General features: G+C 39.7%; 1 protein-coding gene across 3 annotated transcripts in view; it reads left to right on the forward strand.

Moving 5' to 3' along the window:
* The window catches only part of NRF1 (nuclear respiratory factor 1), a gene marked incomplete at both ends in the record, with an annotated part of 81,094 nt that overhangs the window by 21,344 nt on the left and 40,956 nt on the right, over positions 1-18,794 (forward strand). For all 3 annotated transcript variants that reach the window (XM_084229984.1, XM_084229983.1, XM_084229985.1), the window contains 4 exons: positions 3,512-3,652; positions 16,726-16,884; positions 17,683-17,880; positions 18,484-18,585. In XM_084229984.1, the coding sequence (XP_084086110.1) occupies positions 3,512-3,652; positions 16,726-16,884; positions 17,683-17,880; positions 18,484-18,585 (600 nt within the window). The remainder of the gene's footprint in view (positions 1-3,511; positions 3,653-16,725; positions 16,885-17,682; positions 17,881-18,483; positions 18,586-18,794) is intronic.

The raw sequence follows: 18,794 nt of genomic DNA on the forward strand, positions 1-18,794 counted from the left end.
GCTGGGGTGCAGGCCAGAGGTGTGTGTGTGGGGGGGGGTATGATGCACCAGAGACAGAGTAGGAAGCAGAACAGGTGTATCTACTGAAATACACTCTGAGGGCCTCCCCGGTGGCGCAGCGGTTGAGTGCTGGTTTGCGAAGCTGCCCGCAGCCTCTGCAGTGCCGGTTCGATCCCCGGCTGCTCCCGGCCACCAGAGAAGGGTCCCACATAGTGCGCAGACCTCTCCTGCTGCCTGCTGCTCCCCTCAGCAGTGTACTTCAGTCCTACTGCCTGCTCTGCTCGCTACTCTGGCTCTGGTGAATTCTCTCACCCTCCCGCGCTTCTGACTGTACCCAGTGCTTGAATGAATGAATGAATTAATGAATAAATAAATAAAAAGTCATTGAAATACACTCTGAGGGGAGCAGCGGGTGAGACAGGAGATGTCTAGGAGAGGTCTGCTGCACCACATGGGTCAGCTCACTGGCTGGGGATCGAACTTGTGCTGCAGTGGCTGCCGATATCTTCATAGTGCTGAGACTTAACCTCTTGCACCACCAGGGAGGCCCTGTTTCAGAAACTTTATTTATTTTAAAGATTTATTTATTTATTTATACAAGCACTGGGTACAGTCAGAAGTGCAGGAGGGTGAGAGAATTCACCCGAGTCAGAGCGCGGAACAGAACAGACAGACTGACAAAATACACTGCTGAGGGGAGCAGCGGGCGAGACAGGAAAGCGCCATGTGGAACCCTCGCTGGTGACCGGGGATCGAATCGGTACTGCAGAGGCTGCAGGCAGCTTCGCAGCCCAGCGTTCAACCACTGCACCACCAAGGGAGGCCCTGTTTCAGAAACTAAATGGCAGTGGTATATAGGATGAATTAGGGGAAAAGAGTGGTAGCCTTTTGCAGCTGATTTTATCTCTAGGTAATTTTTAACTTTGTGAAACCAGTTAACTGACAGTGATATTGATTTGAAGTGTCAAAGATTTAAGCTGTGGTTTCTGGACTAGAAGGTAAAAGTTGACAAACAACTTATTGTGTTCCATCCTATTTATGAAACCATTAATTTAAAGATGCACCATTATTTTTGTACCATGAAGAAAGAAAAAAAATTGACAAACTGACATAATTTTGTCACTTAAAAGTTTCTTTTATAATTATTAAAAGAGTTGTTTGATCATACTGCTTTTGTATAACAAAAAAGGGGACGTGTACATGAAATAATTTGATATCTATAAAACTTCTTCGCATTCAGAATCCAACACTTTTGAATTCTCATTTCAGAATCATTGTGGTTTCATATAATATTAACCTTTGTGTCATCAGAAACATGGATGATGCTACATTGCTTTAAAAAGTGCTCTGCCATGTGTCTGAGACAGTTTTCCAAGCAGTTAGTGTTTCTTCATTTTATCAGAAATATTACCGGGAAGGTTATCAAACCACCACCAAGACTCACATTCCTTTCTTAAATGATTCTAAATGGTTTGTTGACTGAAAAGTTGAGGAGTTGCAGTCATGTCCCCAGGGAAAACAGCCATGGTCACATGTGTACAGGTAGTACAACTATATACCATACAACCTAGTCCACAGCAATTTTAAGGTAAGCCCCAATTTCAGAGACTTGATAAATGTGGGCACATAGGCATCTCCTAATTGAAAGGCCAGATGGAATCGGGACATCTGCTGTGTAATTCTCACAAATTTCTTAAATTTACAAAGCCATGCTATAGTCATCCCTGAAGATGTTTTGTTATAAATTATTCTGGGGGATGCTCTACCAGCATTTCTTGAAATTCAGGATATTTTTAAGACATTACATAGCATGAAAACATTTAGCAGAATGCCTGGTTGTGAATGCCTGTGACTTTACTGATCTGTAAAAATGATTGCAATTGTTTGAAACTAGCTACTATAATATAGCAGTAACCTAAATGACATCCTACCTTTGGGTGCCAGGTGTTTCCAGCACAATGAAATTAATACTTATACCTTTATCATTTACTTTCTGTGGGCCTATATTCTAATATAATGATTTAACCTCATATAAAGTTCAAACACTAGCCCCTAGGCTTATAAAAGTCAAGTTTCTATAGGTTGGTAATATAATTCTATATAAGCTACAGAAACCTACAAAGCAGAAAATATAACTCTGTAAAGTTGCCATGGCAACATGTTACAATAAATATAATGCCAATAATTTTTGAAATTACTTAATTTCATTAGAAACCAGGATAAAGCTAGAACTCTAGAGAGGATTCAACAAGTTGCAGTGTTTTTCTTTCATCCCCTTCCTTGTTGACCTTTTTGGAGTAGTCATTCACTGCAAAGGTATAGTACTACAAAGTCAACATTCTTTTTACATTTCCACATGCTTGGAGTGGAGTGCGGGAATCTCTCCTTTTTAATCCTCATAATGAGATATACAGATGAGGAACTATATCCTGATTGAGAGTCTAGTCTACTTAGCAGAATACCTAGATTTTGTAGACCGAGATTTTAGAATACCTCGATATTGTAACTTCTGGACAAACTTTATTTTCTCTCCTCCTTTCCCCTAAGATAAGGGCTTGAACCATGAAAGCAAGTCCACTTCCTATCCCATCTTGTCACATCTCCTTAACTCCATTGCTTCTCTGTTATTCCCAGAGGTATCCTCATCTCCCTTGTGCATTCTTCACATGAATGAACCCATTATTGGAGGTTGCAGGATCCAGTGTCTGTCTACCGTTTCTGCTCATGATAAAAGAATGTGTGCATGTACAAATGTGCTGCTGTTAACTTCTTTGCGAGCCCTTCCCCTGGTAGAGGAAGAGAGTTAGAACAATACCTGGAACAAACCTGGGCTTGACACAGCTAGGGAGGCATCATGGGTCTGAAGTTTACCTCTGTCGTCAGCGAAGCAGAAGGAAGGAGGACTTGGTGTAGGACTCACTCTGGCTCTGGGCCTTACTGATGATGACAGTGCACTACAGTATACACCTCTCGTTTTTGTCTCTGATGCCTTTCAGTATAGCCTCTGTGCACTTGAATCTTCTGTCTGTTTGGGTGCCTGGCTTTGCAGGAAAGTAGCAGCCATTTCAAAGTTGCTTAAAATTTTAAGGACAGAGTCCCTGCTGACCCTTGAAATGGTTTTGACAATAACTACCACAGCTAGGTGTGTATCAGAGAACCTAGGAAATGCATAATAATAAATGTCTTTCCTGTTAAATCGGGAACAGGAGATGAGGCCAGCATTGTCTGAGAAAACATGATTTTAACGATGAAAGCAATGTTTCTGTAGAACTTTTTATGCTGGCTCCTTTCTACTGCTGTTACCTGTAATTTCATCATCTTTTCATTTAATTCTATGCAGTGTGATGTCTTCAGGGCCAGCGGGTATTTTTATCTGCTAGCGATAGAATTGTTTGTTCTTAGGGCTCTGCGCTGACTGAGGGAGGCCAGCCCCACCCACTCTCTGGTTGCTTGGCACTAACCCTCCCTGGTTGTTGGGCATCTTGTTTACTTCTCCCTTAATTCCCTGCAGGTGCGTAAGTACAAGAGCATGATCCTGGAAGACCTGGAGTCAGCCCTGGCAGAACACGCCCCTGTGCCACAAGAGGTTAACTCGGAGCTACCGCCTCTCACCATCGATGGAATTCCAGTCTCTGTGGACAAAATGACCCAGGTAAGGGGCGGGAAATTAGGAGGAGACACAGAGTCAAGTGGCACATGTATGAGCAGGCCTCAGATCATTTTTCTTAGTTTTGTCCTCAGTGGCACCACCAGAGTGAGACAAGGCTGGAGTCTGGTAGTGAAACTGTCGCAGCCCTGGAAAAGACAATGATGTGCTAGAAGAATGCTTTCAGCCAAGGGCATGGATTGGGCGCTTCTCTCTGTTGGTGGCATTTTCCTTTAATTCGGGTCCTTGGGTTAGATAAGGAAGCTTTTAGCTTAGAGTTGATTTGGGCAGGAGACTGTGAAGACTTTGAATCACAATCAAGTAGGACATGCTTTTAGTCTCTTAGGCTGAGCTGATCCTCTTTTCATGTAGGTTCTGAATAGCATCACACTATTGCCAAGTAAGACTCTCCTCCTCAGGGAATAAGAAGGTAAAACTCGGAAGGACACCCTCCTGAGTCACTGCTTCCTTCATCTTCCTTTGAGAAGGGAAGCAAAAATGAACATAACCTATCAAGTCAGTAAACTGCAGGAATTTTGCTGAAACTGTTCCTTTTATATTTTTTGAGCTTTAAGGTAATAACTTGATCAAGATCAAATGCCTTTTTTTATAACATTTCCCACTTCTTATTAATATACTTATATCATGCTACTTTTGCTACTTCAGTTGTGAGTCTTTTTTTTTTTTTATTCAGTCTTCAGGGAACATTTAACCTCCATGATTATTTCTTCTTTCTTAAAACACTTCTTTCCATTTCTGTGACACTGTACTCTCCCGAATAACTTCCAGCTGCACAGGGTCCTTCCTCCCAGCTCTTTTGCTGACTCCATTTCTTCTTCTCACTCAGTTAGTATTGGCATGCCCTGGACCTTAGTCCTCTATGTTTCTCTTCAAATGGTCTCATACTGCCCTGTAGGCTTTATACCCCTCTATGCGGTTTACACCCCAGCCTGTACCATTGCTACATGGCCAGTACCTTACTTGTCAAAAGCAGACTCTTTGCTTGCCTTGCTCTGCTTGCTAAAGTCCCAGGATAGGAGTAATCTTTGATTTCCCTGTTTCGCTCTCATTCCCCAACCAGCTGGTCTGTTTCATTACAAGCCATGATAGTTCACCTCTGAAGTGTACCCTGAACCTGACCAAGTTCAGTTCTCATCACCACCCCAACCCAAGCCTTTCGCATCTCTCCTGTAGATTATTTCAATTGATCAGTTGTATTGATCTCCTAACTGCCATTCTTGTTCTGCTGCAGTCCATACTCCACATAGACACCAGAGATTTTTGAAAAATTTACATCAGGTCATATTTCACTGCCTTATTTAAGTCCTTTAATGACTTTCCACTCTTCTTGAACCAAATTCAGACTGCCACAGCCTCTGAGGAGCTATATAATCTAGTCTTGTCCAACCACATTTCTTATTTTCCTCAGTGACTATGCTGTGGCTACACAGCCTTCTTTCTTTTAACCAAACATGGTTTCTACTATTCCCTCTGCCTGGAACATTGTTCTCCCAGATCATTGCATGGAGTGACCTTATCTTATTCAAAGTGTAGCTCAGACATCACCTCCAGAAGCAAGTCTTTCTTGATTATCCCACCTACTGCACCTTTCTCACCAAGTCACTGCCTAGCACAGCCCTTGTTTTAATGCTTTTGTAAGACATTAAATTGTAAGACCTAAAATTATTTTATGAACATTTGTATTTGTTTGTGGTCTGTCTTTTTTAGCCAGAATTTGAGGGACTTAGTTTCTTTCTTTCTCTCATAAATTTATTTATTTTTAATAGTTTATATATTTTTTACATTTTTCTTTTTTTACAGTTATGCATTTTCATCTTGGTTATAGTCTCTGTAAAATTCCCACCACCCATTCACCCTTGAACTGTCACCATGGTCCCTTGTGCTCTTCCCACCCTTGTTTTGATCTTACTCCCTTCTTCACTCCCTCTCTCCCGTAGTATGTCTCTGATTTATAGTTGCCTGTTGATTTTGATTTTTACTTTATTATAGTTTTTTTTTTCCTTGATCCCTTATTTGGATCATTTATATTCCTGCTGTAAGTGAGACCATCCAGTATTTTTCTTTTTCTTTCTGGCTATTTCACTGAGCATGATCCCTTCCAGCTCCATCCATGTTGCTGCAAATGGCATGAGTTCATCCTTTTTGGTTGCTGAGTAATATTCCATTGTTATATGTACACATCTTCTTGATCCAGTCATCTATTTTGGGGCATTTGGGTTGTTTCCATAGCTTACCTATTGTAAATAGTGCTGTAATAAACATTGAGGTGCAGGTGTCCTTCTGGAATTAATGTTTTTGTGTCCTTTGGGTAGATATGAGGGACTTAGTTTCTACTTTTCATTGCTGTCTATTACAACTGCCCAGAACCTGAAATACTAACAGTCATCTAAATAATATTCAGTCATTATCTGGTCAGTAAATGACCTAAGGGTCAGAGCAAATATGAATGTAGTTAGTGGGTAACTGGATTGTAAGTCTCCTGAGTGGGTGTCTACTTGGTGCAGATATTGATGCTGCTGTCCTGGAGGTGGCACTTTTCTTGTTTACCCAAGTCGGAACCCCTAACTTGGTTGGAAGTAATACAGCATTTTACAAATACATAAACAGGGCCTCTTTGGTGGCGCAACGAGTTGAGCACAGCGCTGTGAAGCTGTCCGCAGCCTCTGCAGTGCAGGTTCGATTCCCCGCTGGCCAGGGAGATTCCCACATGGTGCGGCAGGCCTCTCCTGTAGCGCCTGCTGGGCCCCTCAGCAGTGCTTTCTCTCAGTCTGCCTGTTCTGTTCCCTGCTCTCTCTCTGGTGAATCCTCTAGCCCTCTTGCACCTCTGGCCTGTACCCCAGCTATTTTATAAATTAAAAAATATATGTATTAAAAAAAGTGGGGGGGCCTCCGTGGTGGTATAAGGGGTTAAGTCACAGCACTATGAAGCAGTCTGCAGCCACTGCAGCATGAATTCGATCCCCGGACAGGGAGATACCCACATGGCGCAACGGACCTCTCCTGTCTCGCCCACTGCTCCCCTCAGCAGTGTATTTCAGTCAGTCTGCCTGTTCTGTTCCCCACTCTGTCTCTGGAGAATCCTCTCATCCCACACACCTCTGGCCTGTACCCCAGTTCTTGTGTGCATAAATAAATAAATCTTTGAAAAAAAAAAGACAGATATACAAACAGAAGAATGGTGAGGAAGAGTAAGCAAGATGATGAAAATCACTTCCCAGTTGAATATGAGTATTTGGATCCTGGGTTTTTCTACCCTCAGTCATTAAGAAAAAAAAAAAAGTTTTATTTTGTTCCTCAGACATTTCTTAATGTGAATCAAATATCTTTTTTCCCCTTATTGATCCTAAAGCTTTTCTTTACTAATGGTAGTGAAAGCAGGATTTTATTTCAAACCTTAGATAGGCAAGGGATAGGAGTACAAGCACTTTGATACACTAGGAGTAGGAATGTACATTGGGACAGTTGTTCCAGAGAGCAGACTGCAGCACATATCAGAATTTAAAATTGCATAATATGCCCTCTGGGTGAGCAAAGATGTGTGTTCATTATATAAGAGAAAAATCTGAGAACAACGTGATTGAATAAATTGGAGTAGTGGTATTTCGGTGTTTTGGATATGCATGAAGAGAGGAGCAGTTTAGGCTCAAAAGAGTAGAAGTTTACTACTTAGTGAAATATTAGACATAAAGAATAATGATTTGCTCTCTACTGCAGTGAAATACTTTATGGTATATTAAGTTAAAAACTGGTTGTAAAATAGCATTTTTCATAATCTAATTTGAGGTACTTAGGGCTTTATTTTTGTTTCTTTTTGGGGACTAGATTTTCTTTTATTTCAGGAAAAACAGAATTGATTTCATCTGTCTCATTTGCCTAAAGCATGCACATAAAATTTGCCTGTGTGCATCTGTAAAACCTTAGACAAATTATCATGACTTTGAGTGTTGTGTGGTGGCATTATAGGTGATTTTCATTTTCTTTGCCTAATAAAGCATGAATTACTTTTAAACACAGAAAACTAATTTCATATTAAACTTAAAAATTTTTAATGCAACTTGATGTTTCTGCTTTGTTTTGTCTGAAAATTATTTTCTTTATGTTTGAGTGAAGATGTCAACAACTTTTTTTCTCCTATATTTCAATTATATAGCTACTATATGTTGGAAGGCACACTAATTATTTTTCAGGGGTATTTCATTTAATCTTCACCCTCCAGAGAGAGAGACAGAGACAGAGGGAGAGTGAGTGTGTGTGTGTGTGTGTGTGTGTGTATTCCTGTTTCATAGTTAAGGAAGCACAGAGCTCAGATATGGCCTGTAGACATAAAGGACAAAGTAAGCTTAACTTACTTTGATATAAGTTCTAGATTTCAGACCATATGGGTAATTCATAACTTCCTGAAAGGGATAAAATTCCAGAATTGTAAAAGTGTGCTATAGTAGAAATGGACGTGGCTTAGTGAGACAGCTCTATTAATCATGTTCTCTGCATGTTTATACTGAAAACCCTAACTTACAGACATAATTTTACATACAATTCTAGGATGAGTCCTGAGTTATCCAAAGGGAGTAAATTATTTTCATTATTGTTCTGATGTTATGTGTTCCATTGTTTAATTCTTTACCAATTAGAAAGTTAGCAAGGTTTGTTAGAATCACATCTATTACATTTTAGTTCTGGTTCTCAGTTTCTTCTGAGAGTGAGAAATACTTGCCCTCCTACCTTATTGAGTCAGAGGAAATAAAAATGAGTTGTATTGTATGGGAAAACGCTTTGAAAACTAAAGTATCACACTAGGTATTATTAATACTAATTATATATGCTCTGTGCATTAACTTTTGCATAATCTCAGGATACCATTTCTCACTCATTTTTCACTTAGAAAAATTAATAAACCTAGAATTTTTATTTCACTCAGCAATGAAGTGGGACAATACAGGTGATAATGTATTGAAAAGTTGAGCCATAATAAATCGAAGCAGCAATTCGTGAAGCAAACTTGATATATAGAATTTAGGCTCAGGGCCTAATTACTAGTGCTTTCTTCTTTCTGTCTTCTATAAAACTATATTGTTATCATCACTCAGGTTGAATCTTTCAGCTAAACTAAAAATAAATATTTATAGTTTTAAAAGTATTTCCTGACTTGCTCTATAACCACTTTCAAAATTGTCTCCTATATAGATTGATATTACATATAACACGGTATCTTAAATGCTGTGTGATCTAAATATCCTGTTCTTTTAGGAAGCAGCTATGTAGTTTTGTTTTTGTCATATTTTATTTGTCTTTGGTTTTGGTGAAAGTGTAATTCTGTATTAGCAAATAGAATGTTTTATCTGAAAAGCTTCTCTTTTTACTGTTATATGTATATCTTGATCCTGATAAAGTCTTTTTTGTGGGTGGTTAAAAATACATAACTCTGTAGTATTTTTAATGCTATAAACAAAACTAGAATTTCTAGGTACCTTTAAGAATAGTGGCTAGAACTTATCCCATATCTGTCTGATGCCTTGCTTAAGAATTGGGTTAAGAAACGAGATAAGATAAAGCTTAGCAGAAGAAATCAAGAACTTGGTATAGATTCTGCATCCCAGGAGTTCATTTACAATGAAATGATGAAGTCATCTTTTTCAGAGATTTTGAAAGCCAGATTAACCAAATTTTCTAGGATTCTTCAAAGTAGAGACCAGTGGATGGTCCAGATTAGGGCTTCTCAAACTTGAGTGTGCACGGGAATTAATTACCTGAGAATCTTATTTGTTTAAATGCATATTATAAATCAGTAGGACTGGAGCAGGACCTGTGAATATTTTGCCTTCTAGCAAGCCCCCAAGTGATCCCAAAGTTGCTGATTCCCAGACTACACTTTGAGTTCAAGAAATCACACTGTTTTTTGTAAAGTCTTGAAACAATAATAATGATTTTGCTAGTGGAAAATCAGTTCTGCACTTTACAGTACTCAAGTCCTATAAGATTCTCTTGTTCTTGGATGTTGTCTTTTTGGGGTATGTGTTAGAAGAGATCCAGGCAAAGATTATAATTGTAGAAATATCTCTGGAAAGACCAGTCCAGTGTTATTGATTAAAACCACTCCTCCTCCTCTTCCCTCTCTCCCCCTGGTACTTACCGTTCTCCTCCAACTCACAGTGGGGCACTCTTTGTTGCCTTAATATTCCCTTGGAGTGATGATGCAACAGGGTAGTAACTTTTCACCAGTTTTCAGGGAAACCTTTAAAAACATTCAGCATAGTGATAGCTTCATTAGGAAGAAGTCATTGTCAGGTCTTGACATCTTTTACTTAAAAAAATAGTCATCAGTTTAGGTTTTTTGAATGGTATTTGGTTTTGAAAAAGCAAAAGTCTGACCTCTTCTCCCCTGACTAAGTAAAACGAACCAGACACAGTGGACAAATGTGGTGTGACCTCACTTATATGCGGCATCTAGAATGGACAAATGCATAGAAACAACATACAGAAAGTGAAATAGAGGTTACCAGGGCTGGGGGGAGTAGACATGGGGAGTAACTGTTTAATGGGTTAGAGTTTCTGTTTGGGATGATGATGAATGGATTCTGGAAATAGTGGTGGTAGTTGTACAACCCTGTGAGTGTACATAATGACATTGAATTCTGCATGTTAAAATAGTAAATTTTGTAGTTTACCACAATTTAAAAAAAATTAAAAGAAGAATAAAGGCTAAATAAAAAGTATTTTAGGTCAGTGGTCCTCAAACTTGGCTGCACAGTAGAATTATCTGGGGAATTTAAAATCCTAGTGCCCAGGCCACAGTCTAGACCAATTAAAGCAGAATCTTTGGGGATGAGATCCAGGTATTTGTAATGTTTAAACTCCCCAGGTGATTCCACTGTGCAGTCAAAACTAAACAACCTAAATGTTCATCAATAGGGGAATGACTAAATAAAATGGAAAGCTTATATACCATGGATTTTTTTTTTTTAAAGATTTATTTATTTATTTATTTATACATACAATCACTGGGTACAGTCAGAAGCGCAGGAGGGTGAGAGAATCCACCAGAGCCAGAGCGGGGAGCAGAGCAGGCAGAAGGACCGAAGTACACTGCTGAGGGGAGCAGCGGGCGGCAGGAGAGGTCTGCGTGCCATGTGGGACCCTCCTGTGGTGGCCAGGGAGCAGCTGGGGATTGAACCAGTGCTGCAGAGGCTGCGGGCATCTTTGCAACCCAGCGCTCAACCGCTGCGCCACCGGGGAGGCCCTACCATGGATTATTTTTGAAAATGAGATGATTCTGATTGTACTATCATGAGAAAATCTCTATGACAAAATATGCAATGACTCAAATCAGTTGTACTAAAATATGTAAATATGGTACATTTGTGTTTTTTTTAATCAGGTAAAACGGTCCCTTTCCAGTGTATAATTATGTAAATGCATATAATTTGGTTTGTGAGGGTGGATGTTCATCACACTAATGCTTCTGGATAAGTGCCTGGATTGGGGGGAAAGGTGAATTGAAAAGAGGAGTTTTACTTCATCTGATATTTAAATTTTGTACAAGAATGTTAGTGAGGAGACAATTTGATGGGTTGGTGGGGTATGAAGACAGAAGCAGAAATGTTGGCTTGAGAGAGGAGTTATGACGAGGTTTCTAACTTTCTTCACTAGCTGACCCTCCAGTTCACTAATTCTGAAGCTATATTTATTTTTCCTTTCAAACTTGTTCTTCTCATGCTTCTAGGGGAACGTGGTTTATGGGGAAATGAGATGAAGAGAAGCCAGAGTTTCTGTTGGTTCAACTAAGAGAGCAGGATACAGGGTTAGTATTTCTAATAAGGAAGGCCACCTTCATTAGCTCTGTGAACCAAGGTCAGTGGTGTAAATAGTGAGTGAAAATATAATTTTGAGAAAGATAGTGAACAAAAAATCAATTTTGAACACATAGTGAACAAAATGATAATTTTGCTTTTGCTCTGTAATGCCCTTTAATTGTACACTTGAATATAATTGGGTCTATCAATGTGGAACTTCATAATTTTAAATTAATGAAGCCACAGTCTGAAAATTGTCTAGGTTTCTTTCCTGCCATATTGGAATATCTTTTCCTGTAGGCTATAGTAAATATAATTCTTCAACATGATTTGATTTTACCTGCCTTCTCTTTAAATTTGTTATGTATTCTCCAACCTCTTCAATGGAGGTGGAGTTGACAAGAATTTTGGTTAGAAAGGCCTTTCCTTGGTAATTAAAACTAGACTGACATCAGGATCTTCAGGGCAAAGAAAGAGGGAACGAGAGGAGAAAGGTTTTTGGGAACATGTAAGTAGAATACAGTGTTGGACAGTAAAGACTTCACTAAATTGACAAGTAGAAAACATCTGACAGGTAGAAACAAGAATTATTTCCCTTTTTTGGCTGGATTAAACTTTTTAGAGTTTCAGAAAGTCTTTCCATTGAAAACCACCTCTAGGGCCTCCCCTGTGGCGCAGCGGTTGAGTGCTGGGCTGCGAAGCTGCCCGCAGCCTCTGCAGCGCTGGTTCAATCCCCAGCCACTGGCGAGGGTCCCACATGGCGTGCAGACCTCTCCTGCCGCCCGCTGCTCCCCTCAGCAGTGTATTTCGTCAGTCTGCCTGTTCTGTTCCCCGCTCTGGCTCTGGTGAATTCTCTTACCCTCCCGCGCTTCTGACTGTACCCAGTGCTTGTATAAATAAATTAATTAATTTTTAAAAAAGAAGAAAAAAGAAAACCACCTCTAGATACTACATAACCTTTACTTTGACTGCCATTGGCATGAATTTGATACCTTTTTTCTTTGCTGAATCTGCCTAGAAAGAAGTGGCATTTTCTACTCTCTGCTGGTTTGGGTTGGGTTTACTGACCAAACGGAGTCCTAAATCAGAAGGAGAGGCTCAAAAAGCTTGTTGCAGCCCAATTAAAGGCCAGCCTGAGAGGGTAGGCTTTACCTTTGCTGATCCTGTTGATTGTCTCCCCTGCGGATTAAAGACCAACCTTCCTTAACAAGCACATTGAGTAGCTTGGGTTTCCAAAACTCTCCAGGACCAGTAATTAATCCAACTGGTAATGAGAGCACAGTGCTGAATTCTGGAAATGAATCATTTAACTCTTTTTATACTGGACAGCTAATTTTCCCTTATTAAGAGTCCCCTCAGCCTTAATACTGTTTTTTGGGGACAGTATAAAAATAGCCTGGCGGAAAATTGCCCTTTTTCAGTGAAGTCAGATTATTGCCTTGCATTTAAAGGAAAAGAGTATCTTTCATCCCCGGTATGACCACTTGTTTAGATGTGGTGGTAAATTTTGTATAGTTGATAATTAGCACTTTGAAAAGCTAAGATTTATCTCTGAATTGGACTTGGACACAAGCAGTTAATTCACCCCCGTTCCATTTTTAATTTAATGACGGCTTTTGCCTGTGAAGTAACCTTTCCCTTGCTATTTGTTTTTCTGCCTTCCATATTAGTCTCTACTGTCTTCTTCCTAGAACTTTGAAACATTGCTCATTCAGAGGTTTCTAGTGCACAAAACATCTTTGAAAGGCTTGCTTGCTCTCGCCCTCCTTTAATTATGGTTATATTTGAGTCACATTTTCTAATCATTTTCATTACTTAATCTGCTTGTGCACTTGTTTTAATGCTCACAGATTCACAGCAGTATAAATCACCTAAACTCCCTATACATTGGGGCCAGCTGGTTATAGCTTGATACCTCAACGCAAGAATAAGCTACTTGATCATTTTGGTTCATTCCCAATTCTAGCATTCTTTACTGCTCATCCTCAGCCAGATTTACACAAATGCATATAAACTCATTCTTCTGCCTCTTGCCTTTTTTCTTTATTCCCACCTTGAAAAACTAAGGGTACATGTCTTTGTGTACATCACAGTGTGTTTAACATTAAAAAACCATTTCAGAAAGTTGGCTTTCTTTGAACTTGAAAAGATCGCTGATGACTGAAGTAATAATAAAACTGCTATTTGCTCAGTGCCACTTTGTATGTCTCTGATCAAGTCAACTAACCCTGTAAGTTTATCATTATTACTACTTTGCAGTTGAGATTCAGAGAGAATTAGGATTCAGAGCAAACTCTCTGAGTCTAGAACTAGTTATTCTTATTGACTTATACAAAAGGTGACTCAAGAGAAATAGTCACGATATATTTCACAAAGAATGTAGTACTTTGGGGGCATTAAAGAATGAGTGGTGGCATTGGAATAACAGCGTGAGAAAGTAGTTCAGTAGGGGGACCATATCAAAAGGCATAGAAGCAGGAATGAACTCAGCATTCATAAGACAGTGTAGAGACTTGCCTAACAAGAACCAAGTCTGCCTGGTGGGGATTAGCAGGTACTGTAGTGCCAGATTGTGGCAGGCCTGAAAATCTGGACAGCAGAGTCTTGTCAAAGGCTATTGGAAGGTTTTGGAGCATTGGAGCTTTGTAGCATCTAGGGAAATCTGTCAAGGATATGTGGGATGAGGAAGAGAGGGGTAGAATGTGGAACTCCACAAGAAAGCCAGCTGGACTAGCCAGCTAGCCTTGGGCTAGAAAGTGGAAGTGAAAAGGGGACTGGAGAAGAAGGGATGGATAGCACAGAGATTTCAAAGGAGAAGGAATGGAACTTGAATGAGTTCCTAGATGGGTTATGAAAGAAAGTGGTAAAGTCGACTGAGGTTTTGAGCTTAGATGTCTGGGGGAAAGAAATGTAGTTCTGCTGGCAAAGGTTTTGCTGAGAAGTCTAGTAGCTTGGAGTGGTCTGGGGAATCATATGAGACTGATGATGTGCCTGTATTTCAAGTAACCAATGCATTCCTTGAAATGCACTGGAAAACCTGGTGTAAGAGAACCAAAGCAAGAAAGGACGAAAGGTGTCCACAGTCAAGTGTCAGGGAGGCCCAGAACTGAGGAGTCTAAGAAACTATTAGTGCAAATAAGTGGGGATCAGAAACTGAAAAAGTCATCAGAGTTAGAGAATATATGGGGTCCCAGGTGGAATTTGAACATACTCTCAGCCAAGTGTTCTGGACAGCGAGTCTGGACACCAGACCTTGTTAATGTAGAGATGTTTAACTTGCTTTCTTCATTTTCTTCAGACTCCACTAGGTATGGATATGAAGAACTCTCCTTTTGAAAACTATTACAGGATTAGAGGAAAGGGGATCCTAAAAAAATCTCTGGTAGCAGTTTATTTAGTTTATGTATCTGAGAAAGCCACTTTAGTGTGTGTGTGTGTGTATGTGTTTGTATATGTGTGTGTGTGTGTATAAATAAACATATTATTTGTGAGGATTAAGCCTTTTCCTTTTCTGTGTATCTATAGCTGGGAAAAGACACTCCTAAGAAGCCAGGATAAAGGGGAAAATGACTTTGAGATGCACTTTCTTAAAATAACTGAAGAAGTGACCTCATGAGCAACTGATGGCCTGGGTTTGCAAATGGATACATTTCTGTTAGCAGAGCCAAATATATACAGAGTGTATTATATCATATCCTGTAGGCAGAGGACTGTCTGGAAGAGGGGGACTTAGAAAGAGGTAGAGTGGCAGGCTCTGCAGAAGAATTAACTATGTAGATACTGTCAACCAGAACTTGCTTTACACATTTAATTTCTATCCTCTTCTGGTAATGTAGTATTTATTTATTTACTTATTTTTAAAGATTTATTTTTATTTGTTTATGCATACAAGAACTGGAGTATAGACCAGAGGTGCAGGGGATGAGAGGATTCACCAGAGACAGAGCGGGGAGCAGAACAGGCAGATCTACTGAAATACACTGCTGAGGGGAACAGTGGGCAAGGCAGGAGAGGTCTGCTGTGCCATGTGGGTCAGCTCCTTGGCCCGAGGGATCTAACTTGGCTGGCGATAGCTTGATAGTGCTGAGACTTAACACCTTGTGCCATCAGGGAGGCCCCTAATGTAGTATTTAAATAAAAACACCTGCTAGTTATATAGAGTCTTTAATATAAAAGTGTTGCTGCACTCATTTTCTTGTTAATACTTCAGTATTCCTGTTCCTCCTTTTCTTTTTCTGTTTTACAGCCACAAACCCCTGTCATTGAGTCTAACTCATTGCTAAGATTCTCCCCTCCCTCTGGTCTGAAGCTGCAGATGCAGTGTGGGTGCTACTTATCTCAGATGTGCTGTAGACCATCAGGTTACAAGGGAAGCATCAGACCTGAGGAGGATTTATAAGACCATAACTTGATAAACAACTTCTCTTGCCAGAAATCTTTGTCAGCAATTAAGAATATTAACAAAGTAGGGCCCTCTCCCCTAGCATATATGCACAATGTGATTATGGTGCCAGGAAATGAAGAATGGCAGTTGACTGTATGGTTTAAAACCAGTTCAGTCTGGGTTTGATTTTTTAAATAAATTTGAATGAAATCCATAATGGGTTTAAGACTACACGTATTTGTTACTATATCTGTATGCTGGACTTGAAGACATTCTTACTAATAACTGCAAGAGTTATAGGCCCATTTTCCCTTTTTATTAAGCTGAAGGCCTATTTAACTTCAAATATTTTGCAACCAGCCACCTTGCTGCTTTCTCTTATTACTTATAGTAGTTTTTCATTTGATTCTCTGGGGTTTTTCCAGGTACAAAGTCATATCATCTACAAATAATGATTTCTCCTCACCCCCTTATTTCTCCCTTGTCTAACTAATTATTCTGTACCTCCAGAACAAAGTTGAGAACACATTGATTTTGTTTGGCACCGTAATGCAGGGGAACTGTAAAAGGGAACTAAACTAAAGGATCAGTAGTATCTTAGGAGGCAAACCTCAAACTGGGGGACAGATATTCTTGATCTTATGGGAACATGTTGATGAAATGCAGCTTCAGGTGTACTTTGCAAACATAAGTAATTCTCAATCACCTGTGGAGCTGAAGCAACCTGGGAAATTATGGGTTCTCACTGTCACATTTTGAACTTCAAGAACCCACCCTCCACGAAGGTTCTCTGTTTCATAATCTTAGAATTTGGTGAGAAATACAGATGCATCCCAAAATATAGATGCATCTCATGACTGCTGATGACCACTCTCCTCTTGCAGGCCCAGCTTCGGGCGTTTATTCCAGAGATGCTCAAGTACTCCACAGGCCGAGGAAAACCAGGCTGGGGCAAAGAAAGCTGCAAGCCTATCTGGTGGCCTGAAGATATCCCCTGGGCAAATGTCCGGAGCGATGTCCGCACAGAAGAGCAAAAGCAGAGGGTGAGGGTTCCTCTGGTGTCTCTTTGCTTCACCTCAGTTTTTGTTGTTTCCAGCTCTTTTGCTAAAAAATTTAAAATCATTTGTGTAACAGTCAAGTCTGTCTGCAAAAGAAACTAGGTATTCTGTGCTTCATTCATAGCCTTTCCCATTCATCCTTTCATCACTGTAAAGAGAGGGCTGGGGTGAGTCCATAAATTTACACTCCCTCTGTATCGTTGCCTTCTAGAACAGTTTCAGTTTTTATTGAGGTGAGTGGAAAAACCAAAGAAATGTGAAGTAAAAGTATTAATCACTTTGAAGACTTACGAATGTCTTTTTTTGTGGTTAGCAAGTGTCACTGTTGATAAAGATAAATATAGAATTGGAGCCACATGAAATCAACCAGGTGGGTCTGCTGATAACAAAACTTACTTTTAAAAAAGAAGAAAGACTAGACATCATTCCTTACTTCTGCATGTTTTTCAGATGGCTTAGGAGTTTACTAAGAATCTTGACATAAAATTCATGACAAAAGAGTAACTAACCTTTTGTGACAAGTTTAAAAGTTGTCCTTGGGTTAGAATAAGGTTTAAAACCTGAAAGTTAAACCAGATTTTGATCAGTAAGGAAACAAATGGGAAACCTTCTTTGGTATTTGGTGCTGACTTTCTTTGTGTCAGAATCAGATTATGGGAAATAACCATAAAGAATTTTTCTGTGTGAGGTTTGGTTTGGTAAATAAGCTGCTACTTACTCCATAGTAGACTGAATAACCAACATTCAGTGGCATAATGTGCATTTCTGGTCTTTTGGTGACAGGTTTCATGGACGCAGGCACTACGGACCATAGTTAAAAACTGTTATAAACAGCACGGGCGGGAGGACCTTTTGTATGCTTTTGAAGACCAGCAAACACAAACACAGGCCACAACCACGCACAGTATAGCCCATCTTGTACCATCGCAGACCGTAGTCCAGACCTTTAGTAACCCTGATGGCACTGTCTCGCTCATCCAGGTGAGTAAACCTTGTGGTCACATATTGTGGTTTCTGAGGTGGGTCAGTGGGCGCCTCACCTCAGATTGTTGAAAGTTTTCTTTGTGTAAACACTTGTGTCACCTTTATAGCCTCCTACGACCTTCTGGAGGTCTAAATTTTGAAATCTGGAATATTTTTGATTGTTTGCTTGTTTCTGAATACAAAGTTACAAATAGTTTTCCTGGACATTTCTAAAAACAAAGCACCGCAAAAATGGCTTTTTATTTTTAATCATTTCATTCTATCAGTGACCAGAGAATATTCCTTCTGAATTACCTCTTCTGAGGTAAAACACATACCTTCTGAGGTAAATCTGATATAAAACTAAAAGAGGAGAAAGCTGGTTGATTGACACTGGACACCCATGGTGGAAAGTGATGGCTTCCTAACATTAACGTAGTTGGTTGACGTTAAACTCTGAAATTCATGTTAGTGTCTTAGATAATCTTATATAATCTTAGATATCTTACAAGGCATATTAATTGTTACCTGTGCTGAGTTTTTATGTCAGTTGGATTTTAACTCTGGGTAAAGAAGGACCCATTTATTGACACATGTATCACTTTCTACATTTTTCTTTAGGTTGGTACAGGGGCAACAGTAGCCACATTGGCTGATGCTTCAGAATTGCCAACCACAGTCACGGTTGCCCAAGTGAATTATTCTGCTGTGGCTGATGGAGAGGTAAGAGAGAGGATTCTATTTACTTCTGAAATACTTGAATATATAGGAGAGGATATGAAATAGGAGGAGATGCTATGTAACTTACACGTTAGTAGCATTCTTTTATTTTAACCTTTCAAAACACCAAACTTAGTTTTGTGAAGTGTCTTAGGCTGTGTACATTATTTATAACAATTGAAATTCATGGATCATTGTGATTCAGAGGTCAG

The sequence above is a fragment of the Talpa europaea genome (assembly GCF_964194135.1).
Source record: "Talpa europaea genome assembly, chromosome: 3".
Lineage (NCBI taxonomy): Eukaryota > Metazoa > Chordata > Mammalia > Eulipotyphla > Talpidae > Talpa > Talpa europaea.